Source organism: Sebastes fasciatus, chromosome 4, assembly GCF_043250625.1.
Source record: "Sebastes fasciatus isolate fSebFas1 chromosome 4, fSebFas1.pri, whole genome shotgun sequence".
NCBI lineage: Eukaryota > Metazoa > Chordata > Actinopteri > Perciformes > Sebastidae > Sebastes > Sebastes fasciatus.
This window is the reverse complement of record NC_133798.1, coordinates 36,654,410-36,680,601: the sequence shown is the minus strand read 5'-3', so window position 1 is coordinate 36,680,601 and position 26,192 is coordinate 36,654,410. Positions and strand designations below refer to the sequence as shown.

Here is a 26,192-nt window from a genome sequence, read left to right as displayed (position 1 = left end):
ATCCTTGAGTCCTAGTGGACGTTTGTGCCAAATGTAATGAAATTTGCTCCAGGTTTTCGTGAAGCATCGCTTTCACGAGAATGTGGCGTTTGTAAGGTCACAGTGACCTTGACCTTTGACCACCAAAATCTTGATCAATTCGTCCATTTGTGCCAAATTTGAAGAGATTCCCGAAAGGCTTTCCTGAGATGCCGCGTTCATGAGAATTGGACGGACGGACAACCCGAAAACATAATGCGTCTGGGGCTGGCACAGAGGCATAAAAATGAAGCAAACTAAACTCAGGTTTTCAGTTGATTTTATTGAAAACATTATAAAAGTATGTGGTGCAGCAGCATATTTCAGTTTTTATGATCTTTAACATGTTCACATTTACACAAACCAAGTTGAAAATGGCTTTTACAGCAAGTTGCAAATGATTATTGTCAAGGAGACAAGAACAAAGGGCAGAGACGGTAACATAGCATCTACTGCCCCCATGTGGCTGCAACTGAAACTACACTGATCCCTAAAACGCTTAAAGGAAAATGTCCTTTTTTTTCAGGGGACAGTTCCTATTTCGTTCCACCGCTCATTAATGAGTTCAGTTTCTGAATTCAATATTTTGTGATTTCAGAGCTGATGTGCAAATTCATGACTTGGGTTTGGTTTAAGTCTTCAGAGACTTCAAACAGAAGCACTTATAAACCAATCCAAGGCATGGACACAGGTACGCAGTGAACCCCCAGCCCGTGTCTAAAAGCTTTCTTTATCTATCATCATTTAAGAAAGGAAAACAAAAACTTGCTGAACTCCTAACCAAGTTCACAAGCAACTGAATTAGCACAGCACAGGATAGCAAGTACAGACTTTGACATATATCAGCTAAACATTGTTTTTAGGGTTGTACATTTGCACAGCAATCTCTGTATTCAAAAAAGAGGGTGAAAGATGCAAACAGTTGCAGCCTGGAATAAGCATGATAATGAGCCTTGCAGAAATGGCAAAGTTGAGTATAGTGTTTATGGCAAAATAAACTGAGAACATGATGACCTCTCATTTGAACAGCAGATTCTGCTGGATTACATTCACAAGAAAGTTACTATAGTGTTATTAAACATCAGCCTAGTTTACAACAGGAAAACTTGGAGCTAAATTCACAGATGTTGTCTACTTTGTCTTCAACTATGCAGTATGTAGTCACTGAGACATTTACAGTTGATTCTCTAACAGCCACGAGACCTGAACAGGACAAAGACTAAAAGCTTTCTGAGGGACATTTTTGGGACGCAAGACTGTTATTTTCAGTTGGACTTTCACTGTAAAGCTTTTTATTTTTGTAGCATAATGAAAAGTTCAGAACATCTTAGGCTGCAACTAACTATTGTTTTAATTATTTTAATTAGATTATTTTCTTAACTAGTTTTGTCTATACAAGTTCAGAAAAAAAGCGGAAAATGGCCATTTCTAAGTTTAATAAGTTACTTAAGTTGTCCAAATTCCTTGTTTTGTCTGCCCAACAGTCCAAAACCTAAATATATTCAGATTACTATCACATAAGATAAAGAAAAGCAGCAACGTCTCCCACTGGAGAAGCTACTACCAGAGAATGTTTGCCATTTTTTTTGCTCGGAAAAAACGGAAATCACAGAAACAATTAATCGATCGTAAAAATAGTTGCTATTTAAATTTTCAGTCGACTTATCGTTACTGCTCTACATTTAGTAACTTTGTAACCAACAATGAGAACTACTGAGATGAAACCACATTTATAGACAGACATTCAACGTTATAGAAATAAGGGAGTTGAGGTCTCTAATTTTGACGTAAAAGTAAATTTGGTTTTAATTGTCTGACCTCGATTTTACGCTAACATGACTGATCCCGATGGCTTTGGGACTCTGCTTCAGTTGAAATGAAAAGGAATGTAAATGAGGTTTAACAGCTGTTTGAGCGGCTCAAGTGGGTCTGAATGGCATTTATGGCTTTAACAAGAATGGGATCTACGCTTTGGCTTGTTGCATGTGCAATATGGCAACCTCCACAGAGCTGGAAAAAGTATGGTTCTCTTCCCAAACCAAAACTAAACCTTCATTTCCCCCCCCCCCATCTCTTAAGACGAGGCTGGTTTTCATTTTGTTTCAGCTAATTCAGACACCGCAGAACATGATGTTTTAATAAAATTCAAGAGTTAAATAAAAAAAACATCCATTTGGCATAAAAGGAATCGGATATTAAATTCACAGTCTGATGTGACCATAGAAATAAAATAGGAGTAGAAGGGTCATTAAACTGTTTGCTGTGGTAATAAAAACCCGCCTCGTTGTGTTATACTCGCGCTCATGCGACCGTGGTGTTGTTCGTTTATAGCCTAACGTTAGATTTTTACTTCTGCCGGTTGCATTCACGCTTCAAAATCATAAAAGTGGTGTTCATTTATGAAGATGATCTTGCTGAACAAAACGTGTAAGTATCATAAACGTGTGTAAGTATCATAAACGTGTGTTTGCCACAGAGCTGATTTTCTGCAATATTACAAAACCCAATGGAAAAATCCCGTTGGCTACATTCGGCTCATTTTCTGTAATCAGAGCAGCACCAAAGCCTGGCGGAACCAGCCCAAGAGCTAACCAGCCAGTTGTCCGCTAGCGAGCCATCTTGCTAATTCCACCGTGCTTCAATGCCACTCTGCTTACAGAAAACGAGCCGGACAAAGTCGTCACTCATCTGGCGATAGCAATGTGCTTCCCTCTGCTGTGACCAGAGTGTGTGATTGAAACATTAAGTTGTTCAATGTGATTCATTTACTCTTCCACTGCTCGTTTAGTCGCCGTTACTGCAAAACCTCACCTCCAGTGAGTTTAGTTTATGCAAAAGTCAGCCCACTACAACGGTCGCTATGGCAACGGTACTCATTAAAATGGCCAGCGATCTGACCATCCTGCCACGTTGATTTGGACAGGAACGTCTGTTCTACTCCTATTTTATTTCTGTGGATGTGATTGAATCCGTTGAGCCCAGCCTTATAAACAGTCCAGATCTCTGCCACTCGTCACTGTGCTGTATTTGAGCCAACATGTCTCGATCAGAAGGGAGCACATCTTCCTATCAGTGTAATTGTCATGATGTGTTCATTAAGAGTGCTGCAGATTTCTCAGTGCCTCATTTCACAAAAAGGAACTTGAGTACAATCTAGTGTTCATCATTGATTTACCCTTAAAGAAATAACATATATCATATCATATAATCAGCAGTTAAATAACTAGAATATGGTACATCTTGATTCTTCTTGACTCTTTTCAAGAACAAAGCCAGAAAGGAGAAGAAAGGCTTTGGCCACTTTCTCCTCTCGGTGTCACACCGAGCGAGGATCCCCAGCAGTTCCCAGGACCTCGAGGCTCAGTACTTCCAGGAATGACAACCCTAACAATTAGTATTATTTACCAAGCTCCATTTAACTGCTGCTCCCAGGTTGATACTGAACATCAGTTACCTACACCTACAGAAACTTATCACTGCTCCGAATACTCTGAACGAAGCATATTTACAGTGCGGACATGTTTCGGACGCTCGCCTCTCGTGTTCTAAGACAAAGAGCGCAGCTGAGAAAATGAAAAACTGCTGATGATTTATTGGTCACAAGTCTATCTACTTCCCTGGTCACCTATATATCCCTCCTTCCACTACTATACCTCTCTTTGATTTAGGACTGTCAACAAATATTCTAATAGTACAAAAAAAACAGATATTTGAATATGAAAATTAATATTTCGATTGAAAAAAAAAAAAAAGCACTGGAGACGAAATAGTAGTACTTGCTATCATCCGACGTTTATACTTTTTAAACAGGAAACACATGTCATATTGTGATATTAACTAAAAAAGACATACAATATAGCCAACAGCAATAGTAGGATACGTTCAGGCGATCTCCCTCCAGCCAGCTGACACCTCATTTAGGCTTTTCTAGTGAAATGAGGAGTTATCGTAGATAGATAACTCCTCATTCTAGCTTCACCAATCAGCCGTTCCCTCGTCCACTGCGGCCTTTCAAAGCGAGCGATGGGAATAAATCCAACAAAAGTTCAGCTCAAAACGGCGCGCTGTGCAGTGCTGCCTTTCTCTCTGCCAGTTAGGACACGCTGTTGTGGATATAATGCGCAACAAATAAATATTCTAATTGTTCTAACCTATGTGCTTTTTTTTTTTTAGAAAGAATATTTACACATCATTTTTTTGGCCAATTTTGACAGCCCCTACTTTGAGTCCGCGTTTTCTTTACTTCCCCTGATCACCCAACATCCAAACTAATGTATAAATAACACAAACATGTATCTTGTCCTGTCTATAATTCCCCAAAACGCTCTTAAAAATTAGAATGAGGTAAATCCCTGTAGTAAGACAATAACTAGACAATGCACCGAATGAATGTTGCCCCTTCCAACCCCTCCTCTCTGTTGAATGACTACTCGGTTCATGTAGGCACAAAAAAAGTCTACACAGCATGTGTCCATCTGTTTGCCTCTACATGTGTCTTTGTGTCGCGTCTCTTTTTCAGTCTTCTCATTTTCCCCCCGTCAACCCTTTTGTCCTTCCCCCTTCAGTTGTTGCTGCCGCTGACTGACCGGTTACCAGTGACGTTCCTCCCTCAGGACTTCCTCTGACGCACCGTCTCGGAGCTGCCGTTGAGTTTGCTCCGCCCGGAGGGGGTGACCGTGCTGCCGTTGCCTAGGGGGCGCTCCCGGTCCGTGGGGACTTCCTGTTTGCGTCGACGGGTCTCTTTGTAACGAAGTGTGATGTCACTGTGAGAAGATCGAAGAAAGGTAAACACGTTACTTTTAATAGAAAGTCAGCCTCGGAAACCATTCCTCCCAGCTAGTTTCTGTTCCGCCTGCTTTTATGGCTCAATGTGTTTTCTGATAGAAAGCCTCTTTAAACAATCTCTCTTTGTCTGAGTTAAATAATGACCATGTCTACTGTGTTTTTAAACCTCATCACAACAAAGATAAAAAGATAAAACTTTACTTAAATCTAAATAATCTACAGGGACGGGAGCTGTTTTCAGTCTGTTTGTTGAAACAGTGCTATGATGATACACTTAATGATAAGCTGCCTCACTTTCTCTCTGAACAATGACTAATACAGTATGTCTTTTACACAGGAAACTTTCTATTTCCACCATAATATGCATCGTCATGGAGAAAAGCCAAGAGTCCAAGCAGGTTAGGCACTCCCCTCTACAGTGACGGAGATCGTAAATTGCAAGTACCAGATATCACTGTCCAGTGTGTCCAGGTATTTGAGGGATATTACACAACAAAACTTTGGCTTACTTCAGTGCATAATATTTCATAGGTCATGAATATTAGATCAAAATGTCTAATTTGGCTGTCCTGAGGCCTGTACTATGAAGCGAGTTCTACATAACCCTAACAACCGCGATCCTGCTAAGTGGTCCTACGACGGTGGTTATCAACCCAGGGTTCACAATCTGTCTGTGAGCGCGTTCACACGAACGGGGCGGGGTTTGCAGCATATGACCAATCGTAAACATGTAGTCTACTGTCTGCAGAGCAAACTATAACACACAAATAAGTAAGCACTAATTTCCCTCCTGCTGTTTTCTGTTCAGATTATGTTAACTCAAATAGTCAAATAGCTCCGGGTATCCCGTGAAAGTAACCACAAGAGAAAAAAACGCTAACGCTGTCAGGTGCTTTTCTGCTCTGAGTTGAAGTTTTTTCAACTCAAGGCGTTTACATGGCGCTCCTGCAAATACGCAAGACACATGAAGCAGAAAAACACTTTGAAAACAATTACGAAAAGCTGCCCGAGGCTGCTAAAATGTGCTCTGTCTGATCAAGGCCTTGTGGTGGAGCACCAATACTCTTATAAGTCTATGGAAGTGAAGTGAAACATCCCCACAATACTCACCTTGGTCTGCTGATGCTAATGCGGTGTATTAGATGCGGGAGAGGGACATGACACACCTGAACCTGAACTACTGGGTCAAAATGTGTTTGCAAATAATTCTCCATCTGTTTCTTTGAAGCTGCTTGGAGTGGCAGACGAGTTGGGTTTGCAGCAGCAACGTAGATCAGTGAGACTAACCATGACAGAAAGTATGTATATAATATATACAGTATATACACACTTTTTTAGAAAAAAAACAACATAATGGTTAAAATGCTTATCTTTGGGGAAAAGCCGGCCTATTTGTAACCAAAGAAAGCTAAAACAAACCATTTGGTATTTGGGCCAGACCAGATATCGGTTCTTTCCAAGGTGGCAAAACTTCAATGGTGCAGTTTTAACTGTTACACCAACAGAAGTAAAATAACACATGATAACCCTCCAAATGAGCAGCTGTTTCAGTTTATTGCAGGAAACCTGTTTTTGCACCTCATAGTCACACGTATTCACCCGGACGTTACAAATATAACATTCTAACACCTCCGCTCTTAATGAAGACAATGAACAGTTTACAAAGTGGATGTTTGTCCCCGAGGCATGTAGTCCATACATATTCTACATAAGTCTGGAATAGATTGGCGCTATCTGTTTTCCTTCTGTTTCTAGCAGCTCATGATCATTTACTGGCATGTGAGGTAAGTAAGTACGGGTGGTTCTGTATTATTTCTGTTCAGTAAAGATATCTGAAGTGCTAACTTTACCATCAATGTATTGTTAACGTACCTGTTGAGATGATTAGTTAATTTAGTTTAGATGAGTTTGACCCTTCATCAATGTTAGTTTTGCTCTTAGGTTGTAACTCTGCTGCCGTCAAAGTGTAACTAAAGTACTGACATTAATTCAGGTTTTGCATCAAAGTAATGATGATTTCTGATTTTTTGTTGCAGGTGAAAACTGACTGAATATGGCCACTGGTGAACAAGCAAGTAAGAACCCAAAGAGACCACGGTTGGAGTGCATCAACCACTGTTCTGATAATACAGATAAGCTGGTTTCACCACAAAGTGTTGACTCCTGGAGAACATTGCTCAGATATGAAATCATGCAACAGTTTTGGAACTGGCATCCTTGCAAAAGAAAAGAAAAATGCAGAGCAGAGCCATTGGCACTTTGTTTTTCCTCTGCAAGGATGCCTTCAAGGACTTTCTTCATAGTGAAGAGACTGGTAGATTGCTGAAATCTGTTTCTCTGGAATGTGTTTTGTCAGTTCCAAAACTGTTGCATGATTTCGTATCAGAGCAGAGTTCTCCAGGAGTCAACACTTTGTGGTGAAACCAGCTTATCTGTATTATCAGAACAGTGGATGATGCACTCCAACTGGGGTTTCTTTGGTAGTGGCTTGTTACTTGCTTGTTCACTGGTTGTCATATTCAGTCAGTTTTCACCTGCAACTACAATCAGAGCTCATCATTACTTTGATGCAAAACCTGAATTAATCTGTCAGTACTTTAGTTACACATTGATGGCAGCAGAGAGTTGCAAAACTATCATTGATAAAGGGTCATCTTAAATAAATTAGCTAATCATCTCAACAGGTACGTTAACAATACACTGAGGGTAAAGTTAGCATGTTAGATATCTTTACTGAACAGAAATAATTCAGAACCACCAGTACATAAATGATCATGAGCAAACAAGCTGGACAAACAGAAGGAAAACAGATAGCACCAAATCTATTCCAGACTTAAAGTGTGAACAAATGCAATAATATGTATGAAATGCCACGGGGACAAAAATCCATTCTGTAAACCGTTCTCTGTTTTAATTAACAGCAGAGGTGTTGGAATGTTATATTTGTAACTTTCGGGTGAATGTGTGATTATGATCGGTGCAAAAACAGGTTTCCTGCAAGAAAACTAAGCTCATTTGTAAAGGTTATCATGTGTTATTTTACTTCTGTTGGTGGAACAAATAAAATAGCACCATTGAAGTTTTGCCACCGTGGGTGGTACCGATTAGTTTTGTTTTTTTTTTGGGCCCCTCGGACTAATTAAAACTATTTGCAAACACAATCTCACCCAGGTCTGAGTAACTATAACATGGCATGCTTTAGTGTCCTTGATGCCCTGTAACTGTATGACTGGAGGAGGTGCACCGTGACAAGTGGGGGAGCTGATCTGATCACGTGATGGCCAGTTCAGTCGGAGGAGCCGGCATGCTGACTGGCACATAATGTGTGTGTGTGTGTGTGTGTGTGTGAGTGAGGTGTGCAAACACTTCCTCTGGGTTTCAATTATCTCCTACAGTGTCGGCACAATCTGACACAATGTCTTCTGTATTACTTAACTGACTGCAACTAAGAATTAAAAAATGATGTGAAGGGAAATGCTAAAAAATAAAGATGATGAAATTCATCACAGCAAAAAACTGAAAAGTGCCATGCGGGAGAAGGACCCATGTAATATCTGTGTGTTTGTCTAGAGGATCATAAAGATCTTCTGAGTATAATTATGGATCCAAACAGTGATGTATTAGAGGGGAAATAAAACAAAATACAACACTGCTGATAGGAGGGAGCGCCTCTCTCTCCTATACCTACCTCACTGGACATGGACATTACTGCTGAGCATGAGCAGGAAGGAGAAAGGAAGGGAGGTTGGGGGAGGAGAAAATAGATGAGAAGCATAAAGGGATAGTTCGGGTGTTTTTAAGTGGGGTTGCATAAGGTACTTATCCATGGTTAGTGTATTAGCTACAGTAGACGGCGGTCTGCACGCACCCATGTCCCAGGAGTTACTGCACGGAAGCAAAGCAGTGTACTGCTGTGGACGGGGACGGCAACAAAACAGATTTAGCCACCTCAAAGAAAGGCTCACCTCAGTTTAAGTGTATGCTATATTTAGAATAGTTTCACTGCTTCACCTTGACATTAGACTGCCCTTTCAGACAGGGAACTGAAGCCATTGTATTCATCTATGCTCTCGCTAATTTGACCTTGCAGAACACAATGGTTGCTGGTCTACCGCTGCCTCGATCGGTTGGTTTGTTTGTGTCATTGTGTGACTTCGAAGTCACACAATGACACAAAAAAACAAACTGGTAGACCAGCAACTCCCGTGTTCTGCGATGTAAAATTACAGTTTTTGTCAATGGAGTCCGGTGGCTTCGGCGAGAGCATATGGGTACAACAGCTTCAGTTCCCCGTCAGAAAGGGCTGTCTGACGGCGAGGTAAAGCGGTGAAAATATTCTAAAAACAGCGTACACTTATACCGATACTGATTTTTTCTTTTAGGGGGCTAAAATACATTTTGCTGCCGGCCCCGTCCAAAGCAGTACATCGTTTTGCTCCCATGTTGGTACTCCTATCGGCTTCTCCAAACTGGAGGGCGTGCTTACCGCCATCTAATACACTGACTATGGATAAGTACCTCATACAACCACATTTCAAAACACCCAGACTATCCCTTTAACATGCTGGGGGCATGGCTATGCTTGAGGAAAGAACAGAAAAGAGTAACCTAATATATATATATATAGCTGCATGTAGTCATGAGGAAAAAGAAAATCAAAGACAGGGCCTATCGATGAAATAATCTCATTGGATGGGATCACAAGCACATAAAACTATGTTCATGAAATTCAAGTGATTAAACTGTACTTTCTTTGCAATGCAACAGAGACTAAGAACACATGGTTATCTATTAAACTGCAAAAGTCAGTGTTACCTGACTGTAAAACAGCAGAAGACTAGCTGAACTAATTGTTATACTCTTCCTGTATTTGAATCTTTAGTGCGTTAAGGTTTATAAAATAAAAGTTCAATTCCCTTTTCTCTTCTTATGTCTGAAATATCAACTGAAAACTAAATCTGGATTATTTGCACTGAATGAGCACAGAGTTTTCTAATTTCTTTTCTTTTTCTTCCCGCTTAGTTCTTACCGGATGAAAAACCGCCACAGGGTCCAGGTAAAGATGAGGAGGAGTCCTAAGAACCAGCACTGCGTGACGACGAAGGGGATGGGCAGCATGATGGTCCTGGGGTCGTACTTGACCACTATGAGGAACTCCGTCACTGTGATTGCTGCCACCAGCCACGCCTGCTGGCCCAGCTTCCTGTAGAACCTCCTGTAAGGAATAAAAAAAAGTGATATAACTGGGGAGGATGTGTTTCACTGTTTATAGGTAAGCTTGTGATGTTGGCAACACACAATACACATTATATCATAGTAATACTCGAGGTTACACAGCTGCATAACAAGCTTTCTACACAATACTACTATTAAGACAAAGCTGCTGGGAGCTGATTGATAATATTTGTAACTCCATTTCTAACTGAAACCAAGTCACTATGCTATATTAAGCTGTTTTTATTGGATTCTGTTCTGAATAACGCCACAGATGGAGTCCTGGTGTGTGTGTGTGTGTGTGTGTGTGTGTGTGTGTGTGTGTGTGACAACGGGGAACGTTAAACTTTCCCAAAAGATGACCTTAAAGAAATGACCAAACTTGTTTAGCCTGCCCGTCTTTCTTTCTTTAACCGACTGATTCAGCTTTGTTGTCACGAAGACTAATCCAGGAAATCTTTCCTGCCTTCACTTCACCTCTGTCTAGCAAAGAACTCTCAGCTTTATAGTTTCTGTCTCAGCCATATTCCACTCTGTTTTGCTCCTTTACTAACCTTACACATGTTGAGTTTACTACCTCATTTAATTGTTATTTAAAAAGGGACTGTTTGTAACTTCTTACACGTATAAATCAATGCGGGTCGGTGTCCCATGCGTGCTCGCGTGTGGCTACGCTGTTCAGACTCCAACACAAGCTACACGGAAGCACCAGAACCGCAAAGTCCTATCTAGTGAAGCCCGTCTGTTAAACAGTGTTGGCCGCGGTTGGAGGACCATAGCTTTGGTCTCCAGGGCCGGAGTCTCTGCTGTACTCTGCTCCTCTGCTCCTCTGCTCCTCTGCCTGCTTGCCTTCACTCACACACCGCGCACGTTCTTGCTATTTCGCTCCACTCTCACGTGCATGTGCGCACACTCCACACTGCAGGAGAGTTAGTTTAGCTCTGAGAATATCTAGTGAATGTACTGGAGGTTTGTGCAGAAATAACTGCTGCAGCTCCTCCAGACCAACAGAGGTTTCCGTGTCTTGTGAAGTGACGGGGCTCCGCAGCGAGAAACGTTATCGTCTCCGACCGGTTGCCGGTGTCTCCCCTGTTCCCTCCGGCCGCGGTCGGGAGGCTGAAGCAGGAAAAGCCAACACCAGGATCAGCATTGATTCATGGAGAGACCTTCGTCTGGTCAGCTAACATTACTGCCAAGCAGCTGAAATATAGAGTGATATTGTGGTTTTAGCTGACGTGTGTCGCCTCACTGTTTTGACGGATGCTCGCTCACATTCAGGTAGCGTGTGCACATTGGCGAGTGCAAGTAACAGGACGCTGACTTTCGTTGACTTAACGGCCACAGGTGTCGCTGTTACAATCAATTTCTGATTCTTACAAACAGTCCCTTTAAAACAAAAACTGCAACAAATTTACACTTTGCGAATGAATACAGTATGTTATTCAATGTTTATATTTCATATTTTCTATGTTACTTGTTGTAGTCTGGTATATTTTTAGTGTATTCTAATATATTGTTTATTCTATAGATATTTATCTTTATTGTTTATATCTATATTTACTGTTCCTGTGCAATGCCTGGATAACCTGCTGCTGTGTCAATAAAGTACATCTCTCTCTCCACTGCATAAAAAAAAAGTGTTGTCAATTGTTAAAGGCAATGCAAACAGTGTTTGCATATTTGTCAGACAAGCAGAAATGTTTGCTTTCTGTAGGCAGATGCGATAAGAAGGTAAATACACTCACTCCTTAAGCTACTCTGAGGGCTTCCCAACAGCAAACCAACAAACTCACATGCGGCGTATACTGGTACGTCTATAAGCACTGAACTGGAAATATGAGTTTTAATTGCCTACGGAGATAAAGAGCACAGACTGAACATCCATATACTATCATTTTAAGTGAAATGTCCCTTTACAGAACACTTTATGGGAACCAGAACATGTTTTTGAGCATTCTTCCCCTCACACTGCAGTTACTTATTGTTCATTTTTTTGCTTAAGAACAGGGATGCACGATATACATCGGGCCTGATTAGCTATAACACATTACAGCTACAGTATGTGGTGCACCAACCAAGCCCTGCACCCCCACCACCAGCCAACTTTATGTAGCTTCTACTCACGGGTCGTCCATGAAGTCGTAGATTTCCCTCATGGCTACGCCTCCCACGTTGACAAAAAAGACCAGGCGGAGCAGCACCAGGTAGTGCTCGGGAGGCATCCACAACACAAACTTCAGGTAGAAGGTGTTGAGCTCTGCCAGGAGGAACTGGGAAGGGAGGAGATAAAACAACATGCGTCTTAATTTAGGAGCACTGAGAATATAAGTAATTAAAGATAACAGAATAGGACGTCACTTATGTAAGTGTATCTACATTTGTGGGTAGTGACTCCAAACAGAAATTGATTTTTGAGATGGACTGAGATTCGATCGCTCAGACCACATTCAGAGGTGGTCTGGGCCACATATGGCCTCATTCTTTTATCAGTGTTTACGCAAATGTGTCCTGGACCACATTGAAGGACGGCCTACTCAACTGACGTCCCGCTTAGATCCACAGGGGTTTCACTGCGCTCCTCATGTAAATAGACTGGCAGAAGCGAGGGATTATCTTCCTTGAGGTATGGAAACATCTTCTGTGCAGCACTGTGTTCTGTCGGTACAACTGTATTTTCTATATAGGCTTCATTCAAATATAGCTTATCTATAGGCTGTATACCTACAGACTATCAGACTAGGCACACAAAGTGCATTGCTGCCTGCTGCTGCTGTATTTCTCATGTCACAGAAACCACTGAGAGTGAATCTTGTGTTTTGAATGTTCTTATCATAGGCTGTTTTTGTTTATGTAATGTATCTGTGTTTTTGTTCCGATGATCTGCACAGATCTGACACAGGGACGCACGCCCGCCTGCCCGCTCTCATCCTGGTCCCTCTGAATCTCTATACAACGCCGCTGCCTGGAAAAGACGGTGGTGTCGGCGGCACGGAGGTTCCTGGGAACCACTGTGACAATAACCTTATATTTTTATGTTAATGAAATGCACCCAAATTCACAAATATGTAGGATATTACTACTACTATTCCTGTAATATTGCGCCGCGTCATCTGCTGTATTAGCCATGTTTTTACTACGTGTGTTTATTTGCATATAGAGCGGGAAAGTGAGATCGGATCACAAGTGGTCACTCACTAATGCCAGGTGTGAACCGACGTCTGTCCTCTTGTGATCAGATCACCCAAGATGCATGTTAATGCCAGGTCTGAACAGGGGCTAAGTACAAGTTTAATTTTCATTTTATTTCATTGTAATGTTATCTCATTCTTGGTTGCCATTATGCCCTTTTTCAAGTCAAAACAAAACAAACAGGATATTTCTTACCATAAAGATGATGCCTAACACAGCGAGCCAGCGACGAAGGTTCGAAGCAGGCTTCCACTCAAACTTCACCCAACTGTACGGAGTGAACTGGAATGCGATGCGCTTTATCTTCCCCCTGGGAGACGGCACAGCGGAGATAGAAATAAAACACACATACATTTCCAGTACAGCAATGCGGGTGCTTATAGAAATTAAAGGGCCAATACCACCCCACTATCTCATAGCAAAGGTCAACAAAGAAGTTCTGTCAAAAACTAGTCAACATCTTTAAATGTGAACATTATACCTTATATCTGACACCTAATAAATGAGCCAATAAGTGTGGAGAAGTTAAAAAATTAGCATAATTTTAGAGTAGAGTTCTGAGAGTGGGTTAAAGCAAATCCTGCTTTAGGAAGTCAGTTGTTTTCAGTATTAAGTTCAGCGAGTGTTAAGTCGTACTTGTATGTAGGAATGTTCCACAGGCCCTGCCACTGGTAGGGCTTCATTGATAACCAGCCCAGGGTCTTCATGCCACAGTAGATCCCCATACCGTTACACACCAACACATCCATGATCCACTAGAGAGAGATAAACATAACAATTTTATAAAAAAGGGTTTAAACAACCTAAAAAACGCACCTACACAACTTTGTTAGATTAAACCTTTTCTTAGGACTGTGTGGGCGTGTACAAATCTCCTTGACTCTCCTATTAGTTTTGTGGCAAGCTGGGAGGGAAAACTCACACTTTAGCATTCTATTAAAACTATGGCATTAGGTGACCTCAGAAAAAAAATCCCATCATAGCTCCTCAAACCTTAAACCTGACAAAACATCAGTCAGACAGAATGAAATGAAAACATCAATGTGTGTGCCGAGCCTCGTTTTTAATGTACATCCTCTGGAGCAGCATAACTGTCTGTTTTCAGAGTTGTTTCTCTTTCTCGCTCTTAAAATTATATATATATATATATATATATATATATATATATATATAGTAGATATTTACAACCCATTATGTTTAAACTTGTACTATAATCCATTTTTACTATAAATAAGCAGTTCTTTGTGTAACTAAAGTAACTGTCCTTACTTTCTATTGATGCAGTCTGCTTAATATGTTTATACAGTCCACAATCCTTCTTTAATACCCCCACTATTTATTCTATTATGTTGCTCTATTGCTTTCTAATGGCGTTCATATGATTGTCCCTGTTATCACTTGTATTGCTTGGACCGCCTAGCTTCCCACTGGCATAATATAAGGTTCTTATCATGCAAACAAATGACCACTTTTAATTGCTACCATAAATTCCAGTAGCAGCTTTAATACTGCACCAGCAGCCATCAGGTACCGGGACAGTCAATAGACTGGACCTGGACTTATATTTCACCCGTCAGCAGCTACTACTCCATCATTTCTTATTATTCTTATGTGCAATACAGATTAAACTGTACAATAAATTGCATAATAATTCAGCTCTGTCATTAATACTGCATTTATACTGGACATTTCAAGAATTTAAATTATTAAAACAATTATTTAATTCTTATTTATACAATTCTTGCATTTATATTTCACAGCATTTTGTATTTAATTATTTACACTGTGGTTATTTACTGTATGTTTTTGATGCACATGTTTCTTATATTTCTGATTTCTTATTTTTATCATTATTTATATTTCTCTACATATATTGTGTTACATATTGTAACATTATGTACATAATTTACATGATATATACACACCTTTATTTCTATTTTTTTGCATTTCTTTATGCTTTTATATAACAGCAACTGTATAATGTTCCAATTTCTTGGAAATCCAACAACATGTTTGTTTACTCCTACAGTTATAATACATTTTGTAAAGTATGTTAACAACTGCAAGTCATGTCTGTTCTCACGGTGACTCTCCATCTAATATGTACACATTTAAACAAACACGCCTGGGGTCCTGCTGACTATACTGGTGTTTGTTCACTGCAGTATATTCCTATTTAACACCATTCTGAAGACACACCTGTTGATTCTTAGGTAAGCAAGAGGAAAAGAGCAGTAATAATATATGTTTACGTACATGGTCCCACCAGCACTCCGAGAAGTTAGGTAACTGGTGCTCCAGACTGTATTCCAGGAACTCAAACATGACACTGATTATCATACACATCCACCAATCCCGAATCATCAGAGTCTGAGGAAGAAAAGAGAGCAACAAGGGGAGGATGAGTAGGAGGCGGTGAATGGTGTTTAGTGGGAGGAGGTCAGCAAGATACCATAGATATAAACATAACATTTTTCATTGCTGTAAATGCAACAGAGCATACCAGTGCTGTCAGTCTGTTTCGTACAACAGCAGGCTGAAAACCTTGGTTGTCAATGTTGCATTTAACATTTTTTTTTTAATTCAGATTGACTCTCCAAAACTCCCTCTGCTTACACAACCTGGGTTAAAACATTTTACCAAAATAAGTATCTCTGTGCTTAACGATACATAACTAAGGAATGAGCTAATTCGCCTACTAATAAAATGATGAGTGTCAGATAATCTAACAATGTAGAACCCCATAAACTTAGAATTTAAGCAGGATATTTAAATAAAAACGTGCTGATATTGCTTTTAACAATCAGTTATCAGCTGTGTTAAGCCTACACTCCATACATACCTTGATATACCATCCCAGGAAGTGAGCTGGAACAAAGCCATCCATCTTGTCCTGCAGAGACAAACCAAAGTGTCAATTTAACAAGTTATCTTCACAAAAAAAATGTTGTTAAGCTTCTTTTTATCATGTTAAAGTCAGTCCCAACACACAATTTAACAGGCATTTTTCACTATTTTCTGACATTTTATAGTCCAAACAAGTAATAAAATAGTCAACTGATTAATCATTAATGAAAATAATCATTAGTAGCAGCCCTTCTCTTAACTATAACTCTCTATGTTCTCATTAAAAACCACATCTAGTTCACGTTGGTACCAACCAGAAATGAGCACAGTGAGTACTGGGTCACCAAACAGGACAGAACTTGGCTGGGCATCATAAAGAAATACAGAAATAAAATACATCCATAGTTCAGCCACATAGCTTTTGTATTCATTTCTTTCTGCCTAGTAATTTAGCACATTTTAGTTTTAATGTTCTTTTACCTACAACTCCAAATCTGTTTTATTTTCTCTAAATTTGTGCTTGGCATTTTAAGAAAGGTTATTCGCATAGGTCAACTGTAATTTAGTGGAGGATGTGGTGAGTTTGACCCACTCTCAGAGACAGAAATCAGGCCAACAGTAGGGATGGGGACTGGGTTATAGCGGCGGCATCATCAGCAGACTGCCTCCCCGGAGGGGGAGTGAAGGCCTGGTTCTACTGACGGGCTATAATCTGCACCAGACACAAGCCTCTCGGGCCGGCCAGCACACAGCAACGCTAACTGTGAGTTTGTGCATGTGTGTGAATGAGAGAGAAAGCAAAGGAGAAGGAGACCGGGAGGGAGACCTCCTGTCTATTGTACAACGAGTGTGTGAATGGATGAGGGAGAGAAACAGACTCATTCAGGTTGCCACACTATTTGAGATCTGGGTCATTTCCTTATTAGTAATAATTGAGGGCAAAGCCTCCCACCGTATAAATAACAAGTCCAAGTCAGGAAATTTCACTTCTTGGAAAGTGGCCTGTTATTTGCCAGGTAGTTTTTAATACTATGAGCATGAATGGTACTGCATATTCAAAATAATAATAATAAGAATTTATTTAAGAATGGCATAGCTGTTGCCTTCAATAAAACATGTTCCCAAACAAAATGAGTTATACAAACTTTCATAACTGAAAAAAACAGGCGGCGTATTTGTGACATAAAATAAAAATGTCTTACCCAGATGTTGTGGAAGGGGTCGGTGGTGTTGCCTGGGTCGTACATGAGGCAGTTTCCGCCATAGTCGCGCTCAGGGAGGGGGACCCCAAGCTTGGGGTCAATGTACTTCATGAACTGTCGTCCATCATGCACCGTCTGGATAACAGCGGGGTTCAGAGGAGAAACTATCAGCGCTTATTCTCCCTGAAAAAGGAGCTCTTATGGAGAAACAGTCATATTGAGACTGAAAGGTGTATACTGCAATTTCACTTTCCACCACTGATTATTATTATAGGAAGTTGACATGTACAGAATATGGAAATAAACTGATGTAATTATAAATAAATCATAAGTCAGCAGCTCAAAACAACAAAGATCATTTCTACCAAAAATAAAGCAAAAGTTATTTTAGCTGTACCTTTGTAGCACTACAAAGAAAACTACATAGGTTTTCACTGCATATCACTTTTACAGTGTTTACACAAAATTGTAAAAACTATCTGTCAAATCACAAATATACATAAACTCTGTATACACTGAATTTGTGAAACTGGGTGCTCAAAACATGTTTTTTTTTTGCTAATACCAATTGCACATCTTTGTGATACAACATTACAGTTTTTAATGAAGGATTTCACCAAGCTACAATTTAAATTTTCCTTGCATGAGTAAAGAAAGTAGATAGTATTTAAACCTTTTTTTTGAACAGTGTCCAGGCCCGATTAAGATACAGTTTGCCAGCTGTAAAGTATTGCTTTTTTAAAGGGTCTGGCTCAGTGACATTTTAATTAAACTGGGTGAGTGCAAAGAGGCTTCCAGATGTGGGAGGAATGACGATCGCAGCAGAAAAAAAGTAGCAGAGATTGGCAACGAACTCTGAAACAAATCCAGTAGTAAGTCCTGGTTTTAAGATGCCTGTATGTACTGCACCACATGTTTTTTTCAGGATGTAGCTACATTGTGGACACAAGTCCATAAACTAAAAGGTCAATGTGAACGTCAGAGGAGTTCTTCTGCCATGTTCTGGGGCAGAGACGGTGTCTCCAAAATGGTCCAGTAAAAACACCCGAGAAAGACGAGCATGTGCTGCAATTGATATACTTTATGTGTGTGATTGCTATGTAGTTTTCCCTACAGCAATGAATGTTTTAATGTGAGTGTTTCAGCCCATCAAGACATCAGTATCATCAGCACACCAACCTGGAACAGGATGAAGATGAGGAACAGCTCGTAGACGACAGTGACACAAAGCCAGAACCTCCAGTATGCTACAGAGAGAGAAAAGACAGAGAGAAAAGACACAGAGAGAGAGATGGTTAGAGTTGAAACAAGTTACTTCCAAAAAAATTAAAATAAAACATGTTGGATGACACCTGGGAATTAGTCTTGCATAGCCAGACCTATCTCCACAGCGCTGTGTCAGAGCTAAAGAAAGGTCTGGCTTCACACATTCATCATTCTGGTATAGGGGAATAAAAAACGCTCTGGCTTGTTTGTATATTTTGAAAACAATCACAATTGTCTTGGCAAGCGCTAAGCACAGGATGTAGCAACGGTGCCTTGCAAAATAGATAGAGACGCAATGGCAGACTTATACCCACAGTCTACATCCGGTAAATCAGATTATCTGGGAATTAATATGACTTCAGTTTTAGTTTCTCTGTTGTTTAAAAGGTGCAAATTAAAGATTATGTAGCTACATGTTTTACAGTCTGAATAGAATCTGAGTGATGCTTCATTCTGTGTTGAGTACCGTTGAGTACAGACCTTGTTCGTTGACAATCCTAATTGTATTGCTAGGTTATGTCATCGTAACTTCTATGTTCCTGCCCTGATTTTGACATGTAGTCTTTTCACTGAGGCTCTTAATATCCAGACCAACATACAATGAATAAACGGGTAATGTAATTTACTCAAAACACATGACTGGACAAGATGAGCTGCTATAGAGACATTAGTGCAATTAAGTCCCCCAGTGTAGTCTATTGACTTTGTATTGCGTGAAGGTGCCTCCTTGTCAATTCTGTTTGCTAGCAAACAACAGAAAAATGCCTAAAAGCTGTTGCGTGGTGGGATGCACCATCAACATAAGCTGACGAACCGGAAAACTGAGGCTTTAAGAAGACAAAAGTGAGGCATCAGCGGGGATCCTGACATTCGGTATGAATACGTGTGCAGCAAGCATTTTGTCCAAATGACAGTTTTAGGCTAACTACTATATTTATGTAAGTTAAGCTTTTTGACAGTAGGCAACTTGCGTTATAGTGGAATGTGGATAAATCAGAAAGCTATGCAGTATTATGTTTGCAAGTGCTTTAGCTAACTACAGTAGCTTGCTAACATATAGCTAACATAGGTTGTTAACAGCTAACTTCATCTTAATCACCGTCCATCATCGTTTTACTTATCAGCTGCACCCCTGGTAGACATAGGGTGCTAAAATAATCTTTTGACATGCTGAAATCTAATGATTTTAGCTAGCTACAGGTATTCTGTTAGCATTTCAGCCCTTGGTTGCATATTGTGGGGCCAATTGTTTTCCCCATCTGGTGGCCGGAGTATGACGCGTTGCGCTCAGTCTTTGTGGGTGTGCGGGTTAGTGCCAAATCAAATCATGATTCTAACATGTGGTGATTTAATCATTTTCAGTATAGTGTGTATTTCTATTACCAGGGATACAGTGAAATTCAACGATTGAGTACTACAGTCAGAAGGATTGCAACAGATAATCTGGCTTCCATTAAAGTTCAGTTTCATCAGTACATTTTTCTTTTTTAAAACTCATGTGGAAGGACTATTAGTGGGTGCGGTAAAAGCCTAATGCTATCGTAGCAGTACCTTGTAGTAAATGACCCACAAAAGGATTAAAGTCAACCGTCACTGTTACAGTCATTCCTTGTGAATCTATGTGTATAATCTCCCTTTGCTGTGACACTCCCAGCCGGTGATCCACCTGGAGTTGCAGGTTGTAAATGTTTAAGTCCCTCTGGGTTTTTTCCCAGGATACAAACGTGTTGGAGTTTCAACAGAAGTGCAACAAGGTGAACAACAACTGAACATACTTGGCTGGCTCAACAGGTCAGAGAGTATGACTCAATAATACACACACAGAAACAAACCCACCCTTGTCTTTCAATCCACAAAATGAGGGGGCAAGTTATGCAACAACGGCAGCCCAAATTCTTGCCCGGCTACTCCACACCTCTAACAACCGACAACGTTCAGTGTGCGTCTCTATCTGACCTCCACACCCTGTTGTCTGTCTTCCTTCCTTCCTTCCTTCCTTCCTTTCCCTCTGGAGTTAGTGGGAAACATGTTGTGTGAGAGACGAGATGAGTCTTTTGCATGACTGACCTGGTTAAAAACCTAAATAGGAAACTACTTTTACGAACTGCCACTTCTATAAAAAGAAGCATCCCTTTATAGTATGTAGCAGATTAAAAAAAACACAGCTGATGCACTCATCAGAAGCAAGTAGAAAGCAACAGTAAGCTTAAACTCCAAAGCACTAATGATGCAGACTCATATCAACTATTAACAGAGAAATCCAAATGCCACGGTGCTTCTGCTGCATTCAGGACAACGCGGTTTAACATGTGGTCACTTTTCCTTTCTCCTTTCCTTTGCAGCTGTACCTCAAACACACCACCTGCCAGCCAATCACAATTGAGAATTCACTGTGGTCATGGTATAATGCCATATAAAGCCAACTATCTTTAATGGTTGGTGTTGGTGTTATTGCAATTAATAAATGTAAATTTGCCTCAATAGTGTGGCATGAATAAATTGTAGTGGTCTGGCAGCTGTGTAAGCAGAAATAAGACAATGTTGTTTGATGTCTTTTTTCTGCATTTAAACAGCAGCTCACTGATCTGTGGGAGAGGTTTATGTGTTTAGCTGGGCTGAGAATGCCCCGTTAAAGAGTACAGCATCATTTTCATGTGTAATCTATTGACTGAGCACTAGGCTTGTCACGGTAGTCAGTGTTACCAGCGTTGCACGGTGGTCGATTACGTACCCACGGCCCCCACCGTTGTTTTTTTACAGAAATAGAACCAAAATGTAATAGTTCATTTTGGCGTGTCAGCGGCATGTTATCAATAGATAGTCGGATGACGGACGCTACAAACTGAAAGTGAATGCATCTGCTGCATACGGAGTGTGAGCTCAGAGTAGCAGGTGTCATATTTCACACACACTGGACGAGAGAGACTTGACAGACCGAGAGATGGTGGAGGATTTGGTGTCGAAGCGAAACGCAAATGCACCAATTTGGCAATATTTCAGATTTAAATCTAATGCTATAAGAGAACCGTAACGTTAATGAGGTAATTGCAGCGAGGAGGACGGAGCGTTCACAGGCGGTGTGCGTGGCGCTGCGGCGCCAGGTAGACCCCTGCAGCTCCGCATCAAAACCTCTACCAGAGAGGGCAGACACACCGCCACTGGATGGTAAAGATCAAAGTAACCACGCTACTCATATTGACTGTCATATTTTCTTTTAAAATAACTGGTGTAATCGGTAACACCGGTGTTGTCACAACTTTATTAACCGGTGAGAAAATGTCCTCACCTTCACATCCCTACTGAGCACTACAGTCCTTTAGATATTACTGCTATAAGCCAGAGAGACTTCAACAACATGTAATGAAGATGTTCACCCAGCGTGTTTAATTTGTTCTCTAAGGGATATACTTGGATATAATCCATGCCAGGAAAAAACACCCCACCTCCTTTCATTTACCCAGATGTCTCCTTTATTTTGACAATTACATATAGCCAGCCATTGTGTGTATTGATTCTCAGCACTCAGAGGATCTTTATTCTATATTAGAGGCCAACATGAGATTCTCAAATGTTTGCTATTGATTGAATTAGTGGCAGTAACAGCTCTCAGGTACTCTTACCTCTTTACACAGGAAAGGAACGGAGAAACAAATAATGCACCATCAAAAAGTCAGACTCAACACCGCGGCTTCTCCTGATAGCAGCATGCTATGTGAACAGTGTAAAGGTCCTGTCAATTACTGTAATGGCAGATACATTTCCAATAACAATTGATTTTTAATGCTTAGGAGGCTGTTCATAGATTCATTTTAACCTTTTCACTTATCTGAAAGTTATACTCTAACAGGGAAAACTAATTCTGGATATGTTTCAGAGTAGAATAAAACAGCTCTGCAAAAGCTTGACCTACTCATTTTTATTTTTTTTATTAAACCTGCATTGTACAAGATGTATGCTCATATTCTGTAGGTTTTAAAAACTGGAAAAGACAGCGTTGTTTGACTGACATACATGGAATGAAGAAGATGGCATTAAACTGGGAAAAGCCGGTTTAGATTGAGCCGTTCTTACCTGGATGCGGTCGGGTGAAGGGTCCATCTTTGGCTTGCGTCACTCCAAAACAGAGGAACACCAGGATGCTTGCCACAATCCCCCTACAAGACCACAATTAGAAACAGAAAAATCTATTTAAATTTATGATATACTATAGATTTTGACTTTTGTGTTGCGCTCTCAGGTGCGTCTGCCATTACTGCAGTGGCAGAGTGAAACTGAACATATTCACACGGACAGTGAAAGCTGAGATGCTTAATTTAATCACGGTCGACAGTCACCTTCTCCGACAGAAGAAGGTAGTCTGTGTGAATGTGTGACACTGAATTTGGGGGAAAAGTAACATTGAAAAAAAAGGTACCACTTCTGTCCAGCCTCCGCGGTTTGGATGTAAAGTGCTGTGTACTGGAGTAGCTAATTAAGCCCCGCAGGAATTATGTGCTAGCTCAAGATTTGAATCATTAAACTTGGAAACTTGGAAAAACACGATACTGTAAAAGTGTCAGGAAACGTAGTACTGAGCTAGTGAGAGATATGCGGGGAAGCAGATCACCATCGGTCCTGTGTAGGCAGATCGGTTGCTCTTGTGGCCGTCACTGGTCGGTCCTTTATTAGCAAGACATGAGGATTTAATAATAATAATAGAGATTTAGGGAAATGAAATAGATTTCATGGAGCAGAGGCTTGTGACTTTTACTTTCTGCAACCAACTGAAGCCTCTCCCGTGTGCCAATATATATATACATATAAGAACTACGGTGGCCGCCGTGAAAACGCGAATGGTCCTATCTAGAGCCAGTTGATGTAAGAGTAGCGTAGGTCAGTTGGAGCAGAGCCAGTGCTTAGAGTGTGTGTGTGCATGAGAAGTGAGTAGTGAAGCAAGAGAGAGCAGCGGCGGCGGTGGGAGCGAGTAATGATATTGACTCCGGCCCAAGCCGTTCTGGGCTACTGTAGAAACCTGGTGGTGCAACACGGCGGACTCCGTGGAGAGGACCCGCTCCCTGTGTAGATATAAACGGCTCATTTTGAGGTAACGAAAACTCAACAATTGTTATTTTCAGGTGATTTTACACTAAAGAAAACACACTTATTAATATCCATTTCCATTTCCATTTCTGCCAATAGATCCCCCAAATTTTTACACACTGTTCCTTTGAAATGTGAAATACATTACAATGTTATATGCAGGTTTACAAATCAGTTGGCAATGGCGGCTTGTCTACCTCCTCGTCCTACAACCCAGATTCGTAGATATAAACAAATAATACGGCATTTTTTTCTGTGGACTGAAAACAATTCCAAAATCTGTGAGGTCAGTGGCCTAAACCTGGTTACAAAGAACAGGAAGAGGAATGTAATGGGGCATAATTTGATTTGGTGACCTGTCTCAGCAGCTGACCATGGACAATTACTCCCTATCACAATACCCTTCTATGTTTGCTAAGAGATGAGGCCGATCCGAACCTGCTGCTGTCAGGTTGTGTTGTCTTAAATCGCTGCCGTGTTGAGTTTTCTGAAAACAAGGAGACCAGGCGAGGACGCTGCTCTGAACTTACTAATGAACAGGGGAGGCTCATTAACTGGACACACAATGAGATTTCCACTTGAGCTTGCCAACGAGGGTGGGAGCACGAGTGTATGTGATTAAGTAACCGACAGTGCGAGTGTGTGTGTAGGTGGGAAAATTAGTTTTAGTGATTACAATTATGTGTCAAAGTGAGGGAACATGTGTGTTAACTATAGTGAGAACGACCGATTAGCCCAAATGACAGAGGAGGAGAGGATGAGTGCATCCATAAGTAAGGGTGTGACTCGTTCTGTATCTCATTATTCAATACAATTTCAATTCTTGGGGTCACGATTCGATTCAAAAATCAATTCTCGATTTAAAGCCATTCCTGATTCAAAATCGATTCTTGATTCAGTAAATGGGGTGCTAATTTCAGGATGTACTCCAGTCCGCTGTGCGCTAATAAAGGCGGTGTGGCAAATTATGGCATGAAATCAGAGTAAAGATTATGGAGTTCTTATATTTTAAAAAGTGATATCAACTGATTGCAATAATGTAAATACACAAAGGCAAAAGGTAACTTGTATTCATGCTAAACTTGCACAAATTCTATAAGGTTTTTAGTATTTATTAATTCTCATTGACCTCAAGAATAACAAGTTCAAGTTGTACAAAAAATGTAAATGCTGCCTGTTACATAAATAAATTGGTAGGCTATTATTTCTCAAAAACTTGCCAATTTCTGAAATAAATTGTACACAAAATAACACTGTAAAACTGGTGTTTTGTGAGATTTTTCAACAAATTACACAATAAATAAATAATATTTATTTATTTATCAATAAATAATAAATAAATGTTCGTTATTTAGAGCTGTCTGCACGCCTTTGTATACAGCTCATCTTTGGTTTAGCCACAAGAAAAGTAGTATGCGAAGACTCATAGTGGCTTACAATGATGAAATGAGGTTGTTGCTTCGGGCATAGTAGTGCCAGTCAACTGTTTGTGTCCTCTGTTATTCCTACATGTGGGGCACTTTTAAGACATTTGATGTATAATTTTATTTGTCGCTTGGATGAGTCAGAGAACATTATCATAGAGGCTTTAACCAGCCCGAGCTAAAGCTGCACTCGGTACTCATCCAGGCTCAGAAAACAGTGGCGAGATAACCTATACATATGAATTGAATGATGAATTGCTGTGGTCTTAGCTTGTATGTTTTTGTTTCTCTTTTCTTTTATTGCTATGGACCCTCCTGTGTGTCTGAAATAAAGTTTGAATAGAATTGAATAATGCTTGACACAAGCACAACCTACAATCACTCCATCTCTCTGTCACAACCACACACACATCATTTATGCAGCTTGCTTGTACTTGGCTGCCTCGTACTATTCTAATTAAACTCCCACACACACAGCCACTATTGCTAAAAAGCAAATTAAACTTAAAAAGGAACAGTGTGTAACATTTTGGGATATCTATTGGCAGAATAATCACCTGAAAATAAGAATCGTTGCGTTTTTGTTACCTTAGAATGAGCCGTTATTATCTACATAAGGAGCCGGTCCTCCTAACGGAGCCGGCCAACATGTTTCTACAGTAGCCCAGAACGGACAAACCAAACACTGTTAACTTTTCCTGCTTGGGCCGGAGTCGATAACGTTACTCACTCCGGACAGTCACTTGATATTCTCAGTCTCAGAGCTAAACTAAATGTCTTCTACTCACTTGTTCGCCAACACCTTTGCCGTCTTTCTTCACCACTCGCTTCCCACATACACACTAAGCACTGACTCTGCTATACTCCAAATAGGTCTACTCTTACAACTAATTCTAGATAGGGCCATTCACGTTTCCGTGTCGCCCCCACACAATTTTAGGTTGGTTGCAATCTGCAACCTCACCGCTAGATACCGCCAGATCCTACACACACTGCACCTAAAAATGAATACCCTTCATTATCATAGGAAACTGTTTTTCCCCTCTTTCAGTTCACATGAGCCATTAAACAAAGCGGGCCTTTTCCCGTAATCAAGCAAGCCTCCAAACTCTAACCAGAGCCAAGTCATGAGTTGGTAGAACAGAGAGAAGCTCAGATGGTTGTCATC

The 26,192-nt window shown here is 40.5% G+C and overlaps 1 protein-coding gene and 1 long non-coding RNA gene across 4 annotated transcripts in view; one reads left to right on the top strand and one right to left on the bottom strand.

Moving 5' to 3' along the window:
* Positions 1-280: 280 nt before the first annotated feature.
* ptdss2 (phosphatidylserine synthase 2) overlaps positions 281-26,192 on the bottom strand; it is a 37,525-nt gene continuing 11,613 nt past the window's right edge. For all 3 annotated transcript variants that reach the window (XM_074633961.1, XM_074633962.1, XM_074633960.1), the window contains 10 exons: positions 22,593-22,675; positions 18,435-18,502; positions 17,256-17,390; positions 16,049-16,099; positions 15,463-15,576; positions 13,843-13,961; positions 13,402-13,516; positions 12,142-12,287; positions 9,833-10,018; positions 281-4,781 (listed from right to left, as the gene is read on the bottom strand). In XM_074633961.1, the coding sequence (XP_074490062.1) occupies positions 4,628-4,781; positions 9,833-10,018; positions 12,142-12,287; positions 13,402-13,516; positions 13,843-13,961; positions 15,463-15,576; positions 16,049-16,099; positions 17,256-17,390; positions 18,435-18,502; positions 22,593-22,675 (1,171 nt within the window). In that variant the 3' untranslated portion in view covers positions 281-4,627. The remainder of the gene's footprint in view (positions 4,782-9,832; positions 10,019-12,141; positions 12,288-13,401; positions 13,517-13,842; positions 13,962-15,462; positions 15,577-16,048; positions 16,100-17,255; positions 17,391-18,434; positions 18,503-22,592; positions 22,676-26,192) is intronic.
* On the top strand, positions 4,663-10,356 carry LOC141766802 (uncharacterized). Its single transcript, XR_012593688.1, has 3 exons — positions 4,663-4,802; positions 5,141-5,201; positions 9,826-10,356. It is a non-coding gene; the product is annotated as an uncharacterized LOC141766802 (long non-coding RNA).